The sequence below is a fragment of the Lipotes vexillifer genome, unplaced genomic scaffold (assembly GCF_000442215.2).
Source record: "Lipotes vexillifer unplaced genomic scaffold, Lipotes_vexillifer_v1.1 scaffold459, whole genome shotgun sequence".
NCBI lineage: Eukaryota > Metazoa > Chordata > Mammalia > Artiodactyla > Lipotidae > Lipotes > Lipotes vexillifer.
The window spans coordinates 2975193-2988090 of record NW_006769874.1 but is presented as its reverse complement, the minus strand read 5'-3'; the positions used below and the strand labels follow the sequence as shown (position 1 = coordinate 2988090).

Here is a 12898-nt window from a genome sequence, read left to right as displayed (position 1 = left end):
ACAACGTGGGGGTCGGGCGGCGCCAAGAAGCAGGAGGGCGGGGCGGGACGGGTCCAGCAGGCGCCCACCCAGCGCAGGCACGGCCGCCCTCCTCCGCCGCGGCACCGGCTGCGGCCCGGACGGCGCTTCCCGCGCCGCACCCCGAGGGGCGCGCTCAGGAGAAACGGAGACCGCAACTCTACCTCCATGACTTACGGCTCCCGTCCGCGGCGCCGAGGGATAACGCAAGCCACGCCACGCCACGTCACGTTACGTCACCGCCCTCCCTGCGGCTCACTTCCGGCTTCCGCGGCGCAGGCGCGAGCGAAACCCTGTCGCGGAAATTGTCCGCGGGAGCCTGCGCGATGGAGAAGCGGGGCTGGGCTGGGAAACCGCCCTCGGCCGCGGCGCCTCAGCAGCCGCCGATGACGCCTCGGAAAGAGAGGAGGCCTAGCATGTTCGAGAAGGAGGCAGTGAGTGAGGAGACTCGGGACGAGGGCCAACCCCTAGGCTGCAGAGCTCCGGCTCTTGTGGTGTAGACCCTAGACACCGCGCTGACCGAAACAGCCTCTTCAGTGCTCTTCAGACTTGTTCAGCTCAGGTTTCCTAAGAGGCTCTTTCCCCAGAAATACGTAATTTTAGTGTGTTTAGTGCCACCACACAAACCGCAGCTTTACCAGCCAGAAGTAGGTGTATGTGTGCTGTGCTTCAAAATAATAATAATAATCATAATCATATTTGGATTGGATACACCAAGCAGAACGATGAGATGTTTTGAGTTTTTGTGAACAGCAGCAGCCTCACTATTTGAAGAACATACGAGAAAGTTAAATTGAAAATAATTCTGTTCATTAACTTACTGCCTGAAATTAATGAAAAATGACATTCAATTTTATTGGTGTAACACCATGATTTTTGTATGAGCATAGTGTGAAAACCATTACAGTACAAAACGTAATGATAGAGCTGGGACTTCTGGTCCACTTGCCTATAATTGTTTCTTTTCATACCTACTTCGTGGGACCCATAATCAACAGGATGAAGGAGAGATAATAGGCAAAACACTTTTTTTTTTTTTTTTTTTTTTTTTTTTTCGGTCGGGGTGCAGCACATGGGCTCTTCATTGTGGCGTGGGCTTCTCTCTAGTTGTGGTGTGAGTTTAATCCATTTACATTTAAGGTGATTATCTATATGTATGTTCCTATTACCATTTCCTTAACTGTTTTGGGTTTGTTTATGTAGGTCCTTTTCTTCTCTTGTGTTTCCCACTTAGAGAAGCTCCTTTAGCATTTGTTGTAGAGCTGGTTTAATGATGCTGAATTCTGATCCTCCCGGACCGGGGTACGAACCCGTGTCCCCTGCATCGGCAGGCGGACTCTCAACCACTGCGCCACCAGGGAAGCCCAAAACACTAATTTTTGAAGATCCTTATTTCAAATAACAGAATCCTTCCCAACCGCCCCCCCCCCCAAAAAAAGTCATGGCAACATTTCAGGTTCTAATGACTGCTCTTTGGTGTCTACATTTTACAGAGGAAAGAGAAACAAAAGGAAGAAAAATAAATAAGGCAAGTTCTCATGAACCAAGCAAAAGCACAGCAAGGCTAGAAACCTTAATATGTTGGATTTTAAATTCATGCTCCCAGAAACTTTGTTGTATTGCCTCGTAATAAGTCTGAGAAAAAGATAGGTCGCCTGCAGTATTGAAAAATATTTGTATTTTGAGGTGCCTTTTATAAACTTACTGTCTACTGAAGATCTGAAGTCTTGAAAAGTGAGGAAGCCTGAATCCAAAAGGAGGGGACGACAGATAGGTTCACTTGGTATATAGGCCAGAATCTGGGGAAAGGGGGACATGGACCAAGGCAGTTCTTGCTTATTTGCTATGAATGTGATTAACCATAGCTGTCTTTAAAATCTGTGCTTCTACAGGTAAGAAATTTGAATTGGGAAGAGACGGAGAAAAGATTTCACAAATGCTCACTAAATTTGCCTGAGGGCAGTGAGTCACTAATTAGTCATTTCTAACTTTCAGGTAGCTGATTATTCTCATGATCCTGAGCATAAGAAAGATTAGGACACACAATTGAATGGTTATAAATGTCTTTTGATTTTCTCTCTCGTGCATCCATTTATTTTCTTCTACTAGTAGCAACTCAATTTTCCTTTGGAGAATTAACTAATTCCCTATTGGATAGAGCTTTGGTGGGACTGTCAGTCACCTTCCTTAACTTTGTGGTGAGGAAGAGACCAAAACTAGGCTGATTAGATGAACTCTTCCTGTAATAATTAAAGAAAATGGTTGAGATTAATTTAAATTGAAGGTGGCATACTGAACTGCCTCAAGTGTCAGACTCTCTAGGCTTCTCTTCCATTCTGTGAGCTACTCCATATCTTTCCAATTAGTTATGTATATGGTTAACAAGATTCCGTGCTTATTGCTTGCAACCAAAGATTCCAAAACCATAAACAAATTACTGAAAATTGAAAACTTGGTTAGTCTCACTTGTCTACGTACATTTGAAAATCTTTAATACTAGCAAACAGGTTTTAGAAATACATTAATGTAATGGCATCTCATGACCATGCTCTTTTTTTTCTAGGATTATAGGCTCAACATAAGGAAATGCCATATCAATAGGTTAAATAATTAAACTCAGATTGTTTTAGTAGATACCAAAAAGTTCTTCATATGTAAAGCCTATTTCTAATTTTTGGAAGTGACTACAAAGATTCTTCCTTAATTAAGAGATAAAATACTCTTAATAAAGAGAATACTAAATCAGAAAGCCAATATATATATGGAAGAAATGGCAGAGATGTGAGTTTTCAGCATATTAGAATCTCTGATTGTTATTTTTAAACCACAAATGCATGCCCTATCCCCAAGGAATTCATTGCAGTTGAGAGCCACTGTTAATGATATAATATAGTTGTATTCCTTGGGTGTATTGTGAGAGGAAAAGAAGATGGCAGTACCCTGGAGAAGCATTCTATTAATGTAAAAGAATAAAATAAAGATTTCATTTTTAAGAGGTTTGGGGAGCTATAATGCTTCTCTTCCACAACTAAAACATAAAGCAGTCTGACAGATGATTAAAACAGCAGGTTTATTTCTGATTAAGGACTTATACTAGAAGCCAACATGGAGTAACTCCTACCAGAAACTACAGAAAATTACACAAAATGTATGAAGTACTTATTTCCACTGGCTGGATGTAAGGCAAGACAGGATTGTGATCTTTGAGAGATGACAAACAAGAAAGGTGAGCCCCAAGATTTCCCCTAATGTACTGCCTGGTGAGGGCTTCCAGCCCACACCTTATGGAGATGTCTCCCTTAGTTGAGAATGATTTGGGAGTCAGGGTAGGTCAGGGTGATATAAGAGCAGATATTAGAGAGGAGAGAGCTGTACAAACAGTTCCCAAGATCTGCAGAGGATTTTCCTCAGGTCTTCAGCTTAGTACATCAGGGCATCTGCTGAGGAAGTCAGGTGTGGCTAGAGAAAGAACCACCCAAAAGTAACAGAAAAAAATCCTTGGACTCACACAAAATAGATTTTTTTCCCCCCACCAGTAAGAGTGGAAAACCATGTAAATCATAGGGCATTGGTTAGAGTGCTAAGGAGTGTATTGTCTGAGAATTGGGGGAAAAAAACCCTAGACTTAGGGTTTTCTCTAGTTCGGCCTATCAAAGCTTAAAGACACGCCTCGAGAGGTTTACAATGTTTCCAAGTTACTGCATTCTAGAAGAAAGCTCAAGAATGCATGTGGGAATACAAAAATATACAGCAAAAACAGAAGGTAAGATTCACAATATCTGGCATTTAATTAGCATACCTTCAAAGAAGCAGAATAGTACAACTCAAAATGGAGAGAAGAAACAAAACACCCAGAAATGATAAAAAGATAGAAATAGTATAAAAGGACACTAAAGCGGTTATTATAAAACAGCTATTGTATTATATTAGTTTTCATCACATTAAAGCAGTTATAAAATGCTGATATTATAAAAGAGTTAATATTATGTTCTGTTCAAGAATGAGGAGAGGAACTTCCCTGGTGGTCCAGTGGTTAAGACTCCATGCTCCCAATGCAGGGGGTCCGGGTTCGATCCCTGATCGGGGAACTAGATCCCACATGCTGCAACTAAGGATCCTGCATGCTGCAAATAAGGATTCTGCATGCCTCATTGAAGATCCTACATGTGGCAACAAAGATCCTGCCTGTGGCAACAAAGATCCTGCCTGCTGCAGCTAAGACTTGGGCACAGCCAAATAAATAAATTTTTTAAAAAAAAATCAGAAGAGATTAAGCATGGTAAATCCAAATCCAACCTCTACAGATGAAAAATATAATGTTGGAAATGTAAAATAAACTGAGTGGAATTAACAGCAGATTTGACACTGCAGAGCAGGCTTAGTAAATTTAGAGACAGCAATAGAAAATCTGAAATGAGCTATGGGAAAATTTCAGGCAAAACTTTTATTGTCTTTGGAGTCCCCAAGTGAGGAGAGGGGACAAACTGACCAAGACTTGAGAGAAAACTCAAATAAATAAAATCAGAAATTAAAGAGAAGAAATTAAAATTGATACCACAGAAATACAAAAGACCATAAGAGATCACTATGCCAACTAGTTGGACAACCTAGAAGAAATGGATAAACTCCTAGAAACATACAACCTTACAAGACTGAGTCATGAAGAAAGAAAAAATCTGAATTGACTGCTTACTAGTGAGGAGATTGAAACAGTAATGAAAAACCTACCTAAAACAAAAGTTCAGGATCAGATGGCCTCACTGGTGGATTCTACCAAATATTAAAATAAGAATACCAATCCTTCTCAAACTCTTCCAAAAAAATAGAAGTGGAGGGAACACTTCCAAACTCATTTTCAAGGCCAGCATTACCCTAATACCAAAACCAGCCAAGGACACCACAAGAAAAGAAAATTATAGGCCAGTATTCCTGATGAACATAGATGGAAAAATCCTCAACAAAATATTAGCAAACTGAATTCAATAGCACATTAAAGAGATAATACACCATGATCAAAGGGAGTTTATTCCAGGGATGCAAGGATGGTTCAACATCTGCAAATCAATCAGTGTGATACACCACATTAACAAAATGAAGGATAAAAATCTCATGATCAAAAAAAAAAATCTCATCATTCAAATAGATGCACAAAAAGATTTGACAAAAATTAACACCCATTTAACCACTCAACAAAGTGGTTATAGAGGGAATGTACCTCAACATAATAAAGGCTGTATATCAAAAGCCTACAGCTAACATCATAATAGTGAAAAACTAAGCTTTTTCTGTAAGATCAGGAAAAAGACAAGGGTGCCCACTTTTGCTGTTTTTATTCACATAGTCCTGGAATTTCTAGACAGAACAATTAGGTAAGAAAAAGAAAGGCATTCAAATTGGAAAGGAAGAAGCAAAATTGTTGCTTTTTGTATATGACATGATATTATACATAGAAAATCCTAAAGACTCTACCAAAAAAAAAAAAAAACATTAGAACTAAAAAACAAATCCAGTATAGTGGCAGGATACAAAATCAATATAAGAAATTCTGTTGGGTTTCTATGTACTAATAATGAACTATCAGAAAGTTAAGTAAACAATCTCATTTACGATTGCATCAAAAAGAATAAAATACTTAGAAATAAATTTAACCAAGGAGGTGAAAGACCTGTCCACTGAAAACTGTAAGACATTGATGAAAAAAAATTGAAGACATTAATAGAAATATATTTCATGCTCATGGATTGGAAGAATTAATATTGTTAAAATTTCCATGGTATCAAAAGAACCTACAGATTTAATATAATACAATCCCTATCAAAATTCCAATTCCAAATCCAAAAAAAAAAATCTGATGAAAAAAGTGGGCAGAAGATCTGAATAGATATTTTTCCAAAGAAGACATACAGATGGCCAACAGGTACATGAAAAGATGCTCAACATTACTAATCATCAGGAAAGTTTCATATCCAAACTCACAACTGTTAGAATGGCTGTTATCAAAAAGACAAGAGATAAGTGTTGGTGAGGATGTAGAGAAAAGAGAACATTTGTGCACTGTTGGTGGGAATGTAAATTCATGCAGCCACTATGGAAAATAGTAGAGAGTTTCCTCAAAAAGTTACAAATAGGACCACCATGTGATCCAGTAATTCCACTTCTGGGTGTTTATCTGAAGAAAACAAAAACACTAATTCAAAAAGATATATGCACCCCCATGTTCATTGCAGCATTATTTTCGATGGAAATGACCTGAATGTCCAATGAAGAATGAATGAATAAAGAAGATATGGTGTATATATACAAAAAAGAGAAATCTTGCCATTTGCAAAAACATGGACGTGTCTCAAGTGCATTATGTTAAATGAAATGTCAGAGAAAGACATGCCATATGATCTCTCATATGTGGAAGCTCACAGATGCACAGAACAGATTGGTGGTTGCCAGAGGTTGGGGTGTGGGGAAAGGGCTGGAGGGTGGGCAAAATGGGTGAAGGGGGTTAAAAGGTACAAACTTCAGTAAAATAATAATAATAATATGCTCAAGTGTGGTTTATTCCAGGAATGCAAGGTTGGTTTAACATTCAAAAATCAATGTAACTCACCATATTAACAAACCATTAGGGATGAAAAATAGGGTAGAAATTGGTAACATTTCTACGTAAATTAAAGCAGCTCACCCAGTCATGGGTCTAGCTGGATGATGACATATATCTAAGATGATGTCCTATCTCTGTAAAGCATATGCAGTGGTGGAACAGGAAATATGTACTTCTTATAATTAGATGTCAAGAGGAGAGGTGGGGAGATTCTGCACTAAACATGCTCTTCCTCTTCCTAACTTGCTTATCACATAAACTCCCTCAGAGAGGAGCAAATCAGAGGGCAAAGAAGGGGAAGTATTGCTCCAATAACAGTTTCTGCCACATAGAAACATCAATGGTAGAGAATAAATATTTTCCCATAATATTCCTGGGAATATGATGTTTAATGTATACATTTTAAACTACTGGTCTATGAAGTAAGGTGTGAAAAATGAAGAGGAGTGATAGAAATATGTAGAACTGTAGGAAAATCAAGATGTAATCAACTTTAAAATTAATAAAATTTTGGTAGGGAACAATGGTATTTTTATGTTACACAGCTCCTAAAAACATACAATGTGTTTTTAAATCACCTTAAATGGGACATTGAAAGAATATCAAAGGAATTAATGCTTCAGAATAAATTGAAAGAAATTTTTGTAATATAAAAAGTTAATTGCAAATAAAAGTTCTTTTGTAAATGCAGAAGCGAACCATGTTCCTGGTTTGAAAAGCGATTGTACAGTTATGAAGTTATTTATCATTAACATTATTTGCAAACAAGTATTTTAAACTATAAATTATTACCTCAGACCCTGATCTCCCTATAATCTATTCACCATACAGCAGCCACAATAATCTTTTAAAACTGTAAATTAGAAAATATCACTTGTCCGTTTAAGTCCTTCCAATGGTTCCTCATTGTTCTGAGAATAAATTTCAAATTCCTTTTCAAATTCTACTTAGTCCTACATGATACCTTTTTGTTTTTTTTTGTTTGTTTTGTTTTTTTGTTTTTTTTTTTCTTGCGTTATGCGGGCCTCTCACTGTTGTGGCCTCTCCCATTTGCGGAGCACAGGCTCCGGACGCGCAGGCTCAGTGGCCATGGCTCACGGGCCCAGCCGCTCCGCGGCATGTGGGATCTTCCCGAAACGGGGCACGAACCCGCGTCTCCTGCATCGGCAGGCGGACTCTCAAGCACTGCGCCACCAGGGAAGCCCCCTTTTTGTTTTTAATGTATTTATTTTATTTATTTATATTTGGCTGCGTTGCGTCTTCGTTGCTACGCGTGGGCTTTCTCTAGATGCGGCCAGTGGGGGCTACTCTTCATTGCGGTGCGTGGGCTTCTCATTGCGGTGGCTTCTCTTGTTGCGGAGCACGGGCTCTAGGTGCGCGGGATCAGTAGTTGTGGCGCATGAGCTTAGTTGCTCCACGGCAAGTGGGATCTTCCCACACCAGGGCTCGAACCCATCTTCCCTGCATTGGCACCAGAGAAGCCCCATGATACCTTTTTAACCTTATTCTGTTACTACTATTTTCCTCACTCTAAACCATCCAGACACACCAAACACACGTCTATTCTCAGAACATGTTCTTTGTCCTTCCTATTTCCTGTTCCTTTTAGACTTCAGCCCAAACCGGACTGAAGGGACTTCTCCAATTATTCAGTCCAAATTAGGCCCTCATGATGAGTTTCTATCAAGTCATGTGGTTTTATTTGTATAGCAATTACCACTATTTAAATTGGCTTATTCATTTCGCTATATACGTTTTTATTGTCTATCAGTCCTCCTCCCCACTAGAAGGATAACTCCATGAGTGCAGAGTCCTTGATTATGAGTTAATACAAGTAAAACTATTAATTCCTGGTTATTATAATGAAGTTTACCACTGTAACTTCAGAGCCTAGAGTACTTAACTGAACCATAGTAGCCACTAAATAAGTAGTTCTTTAAGACAGGTTGAATGTCATGCAATAAATGTTGAATGTAAAAAGCACAGAAAGATGTATATACCAAATTAATACACTTTTGTTGTCTTTTCAATTTAAGACTTACAAATGTGTTATGTAAATAATTGTATTATTTATTCAAAGATAAAATAATTAAAATTATAAGAAGACAATAAAGGATAATATTTTCATAATATCAGGGCAGGGAACATGAAAGGTTTTCCTTACATACCAGTCTTCTAGCCACTCAGTTGCCCTCTCAGGGGCCACTCTTGTTTCTAGTTCTTTGGCATCTTCCATGGATGTTCTAAATATATGCATTCAAATTTGTGTTTGTGTGTATTTGTGTTTATAGATAAATAGATAGATGATAGCTATATTCTTTTTTCTTCTTTTACCAAATTGATAGCCAGGAGTGAATCTAGGATTTAGCAACCACATAATCATTGAAGTCTTATAATGGATTTCCAAGCTTTGTGTCAGTCCTGTCCCATTGCACCAGGGTTCTTAAAAACGAAATTTCATTTTACAATTAAAAAAGTAATCTCTCTCTGTCTCTCTCTCCCTCCTTTCAGTATGCACAGATTTTAAGAGAAAGACTGAGAGAATCAATTCATGATGTTCAGTACGTAGAGCCACCATTTGATGACTCAATTGCTGACATAGGTAAAGAATGGAAGAGTGCCCTGGCAAAACTAAAGTTTGCTAATTCATATAGAATGGAGCCATTGAAAAAATTCCAGGCTTACTCGGTAGAAACGAAAGTCCAGCAGATATTAAAGGTAGGTTGATAGATATATATGATAGCAATATCTTAGCTTTGGGGGTTTGATAAACTATATTAAGATTTATGGCAGTATAGTTACCCTGATTGATTTTTTTGTAGCTTTTATCTCTGAAAATATGAAAGTACTTTGGAGTCATAATCAATAATCTTATGTTGATGCTATGATTAAAGCTAGACCAAAAGGAATATTCTTTTGCTATTTCATTTAATTCTTAATTATCCATAAATTATTTATCCTTCAGGTTCCATGTGTCTCCCATATTTGGAGGAATGAATTGAAAAACCCATATTGAATATGTGTGAAAAATTGATTCATGATGACACTAAGACATCTTAAGAACAGGCAGAGTCCCCAATTTATGCATGGGTTTTCTTCATTAAACCAGCTGGAATCTAAAGTTCATTTAAGACAGTTTGAAACTCAGACACATGTTTTCAGGCTAGTCCAACAAAGCTGCTTCAATTTTACAAAATTAATACTGTAATACCAATGCCAATATTAATTATACTACTGTTGGTATCTGAAGACTACATGGTTCAGATGGAAAGAATTCCCTTCACCATCTTTCCTAATAAAGGGCCAAATTAAAAACTTTTTAATTATAGAATGTTTGTTTAAGGGATCATTTTTTCTGAATCCCCTTTTCACCTTTGGGCACCAGGCACCCAGGATTTTTCTGATGGCCAGATTCCCTTTGTGGGACTCTACCCAGCCTAATCTCCCTCCCCCACCTCTAATTTATAAGATGCACTCCTTTAGTAATAACTGATGTAAGCTAGCTATTGGGAAGAAAGCATAGATTTAGTTTATTCTGTGTAAATGATTAATGTCCCTTTAATTGTATCAAAGTTAATTCTTAAATGAATTAACCTTTATTAATACAGGAGAATATTTAGGAAACCCACCCTCCAACCTCCCTCCACCACCATGGACATAGATACATTTCTAAGCTGAATTAATAATGATCAGATAATATTTGGTAAAGATATTATGGCTCATAACTTCAGGAAATAAATTCCATACAATAAAATAATTATTAATTCTCTGATCTAAACACTAATAGCAAGCATTTGTGATTGAGTATACATTTTGGTGTGTCTCTCACTCAGCCCTACCACATAGACTGAGTTCAAGTCTATTGAATATAGTAGAATTTCAAATTGTATTTGCATGTGATAGCTTATACAATTGCATTGAGCATGATGGGGCCTGGAACAGCTTATTGGAAATATAGGTGGAAGGCTAGGGGTCATAGAGAGGCCGGGGATTTTCCTTTGCGTTTAGGGAACATTGAACACAGTTCTAGACACAGAAACAGTACATACTGATGGAGCTTATAGGTATCTTCCTATAGCACGTGCTCTTTATTTATTAAAAATGAACACTTATGTAGATAAAGCCTGGGATCTCAGGCAGATTCAGAAGGGAGAATGGATGTCTCTAAGTGTCCAGAAGATTGAGCCAATTGCCTGAAGGAACTAAATTCTTCTAGACCCAGTTTAGATCCAGAAGCATTCTAGAAGGGAACCAAAACCAAAAACTGGGTAATTTATTTGGTTTTACTTGCCTATAAAATTACCAGGTAGGCATCCATTTGTTGTCATTAGAACTCAGAACATTGGTTAATTTATCATTGGTCTGAGTCAGTTAATCAAAGCCAGGTGCCACCTGCTCCCCAGCTGGTTCAGGTCTGCTTATGGTTTGTAGGAAAATGTAGTCCTTCATGTCCCACATCTGTCTTCCCGCCTGCCCCCAGCTATATATTAATTTAGTAACAAACATGAGAAATCTTTGATTTCCTTGATATTCTCCTGGAGGCCACAGAAAAAAGCAGTAGAGTGAGAAGCCATAGAAGCAGGATTAGAAAGAAGTGGCCTTTAATTTGTGGAGACAAGAAGACAGGAATAGGGACTTCCCTGGTTGTCCAGTGGTTAAGACTCTGCCCTTCCAATGCAGGGGGTGTGGGTTTGATCCCTGGTCAGGGAACTAAGATCCCACGTGCCATGTGGCCAAAAAAAGAGACAGGAATAACATAATGCAGGCTCTGCTCCTGAATTTTAGCAAATACGTAAATTTGAAAAACATTTAAGATTCTCTACCTAAGAATTCCCAGAAGCTTTGTTTTAAAATTCCTCTTGTGTCTCCCTAATAACTGCTTGGCACAGTAATCTAGTAAAGGAAAACTTAAGCTTAAGGGTTGCTAATGAAGGGCAATTGAACATAATTTAAAAACCAAACTAGGGCCTCCCTGGTGGTGCAGTGGTTAAGGATCCACCTGCCAATTCAGGGGACACGGGTTCAAGTCCTGGTCTGGGAAGATTCCACATGCCGTGGAGCAACTAAACCCATGTGCCACAACTACTGAGCCTGTGCTCTAGAGCCCGTGAACCATAATTACTGAGCCCGCGTGCCACAACTACTGAAGCCCGCATGCCTAGAGCCCATGCTCTGCAACAAGAGAAGCCACCGCAATGAGAGGCCCGCGCACCACAACAAAGAGTAGCCCCTGCTCCCTGCAACTAGAGCAAGCCCACGCACAGCAACAAAGACCCAATGCAGCCAAATGTTAAAAAATAAATAAATAAATAAAACTAAATTTTCTTCAAAATTATTATTGAAATAAATTGGTAAACATATCAACCATTTAATATTATTTGGTTAGAAATATGTATATTTTCAAAAAGTTATGTATTAATCAGGCACATTTTCTACTTCAATTTTTGTTTAGAATATATTTGGTTTGAAAATTAAAATATTTTTCTTAATTTTTTTAAAGGAAAATCTTAAAGATGTCAAATATGATGACAAAGTCTTCTCTCACTTGTCGCTTGAATTAGCAGATCGCATATTGTTAGCAGTCAAAGAATTTGGGTTCCACCGTTATAAGTTCATTATAAAAGTATTATTCATTCAAAAGACGGGTCAGGCAATCAATGTAAGTACCTCACTGATCAGCATCTACTAAGTTCAACTATGAGGTCTCCCCTCTAAGTGACTTGATATTTATTGTAATGTCTCAAAGGCACTTTCAGATCCTGAGGTGCATCTTGACTGAAAGGATAATTATGTGAACTATATTTTCTTTCACTATGAATTATTTGAAAAATACTAAGCTAGAAATAGTAATTTTCTGTTAATAATTTATTAAATTATATGGGTATTCTGTTCCTTGACCATAACAGTTTTGACAATTTAATGTCATTTAATAATTGATTAACCAGTAAATTGATTTAGGGCACTAAATAATGGGTATAGGTACAGAGGAAAATACAGAAAATTATATGACATGGACCATGATTGCCAAGGAGTTTTTACTCCAGTCAAGAAAATAAAGCAACACAATTTAGAGTGTAAGAAAATAAAATGATGTGGAGAATGTAATAGCCTGGGTTTTAGCGTCCAGTTGGCCTGGATATGAATCCTGACAGCAACACACACTGCCTCTGGCCTGGACATAGTTTTTTCTTCTGTAAAATGGGGATGATAGGGCTTCCCTGGTGGTGCAGTGGTTGAGAGTCCGCCTGCCGATGCAGGGGACGCGGGTTCGTGCCCCGGTCCGGG

At 38.3% G+C, this 12898-nt stretch overlaps 1 protein-coding gene across 1 annotated transcript in view; it reads left to right on the top strand.

The window, feature by feature from the left end:
• Window positions 1-344: 344 nt before the first annotated feature.
• The window catches only part of PHF10 (PHD finger protein 10), a 43934-nt gene continuing 31380 nt past the window's right edge, over window positions 345-12898 (top strand). The window contains exons 1-2 of the mRNA XM_007445922.1: window positions 345-452; window positions 9125-9331. Coding sequence (XP_007445984.1) covers window positions 345-452; window positions 9125-9331 — 315 coding nt within the window. The remainder of the gene's footprint in view (window positions 453-9124; window positions 9332-12898) is intronic.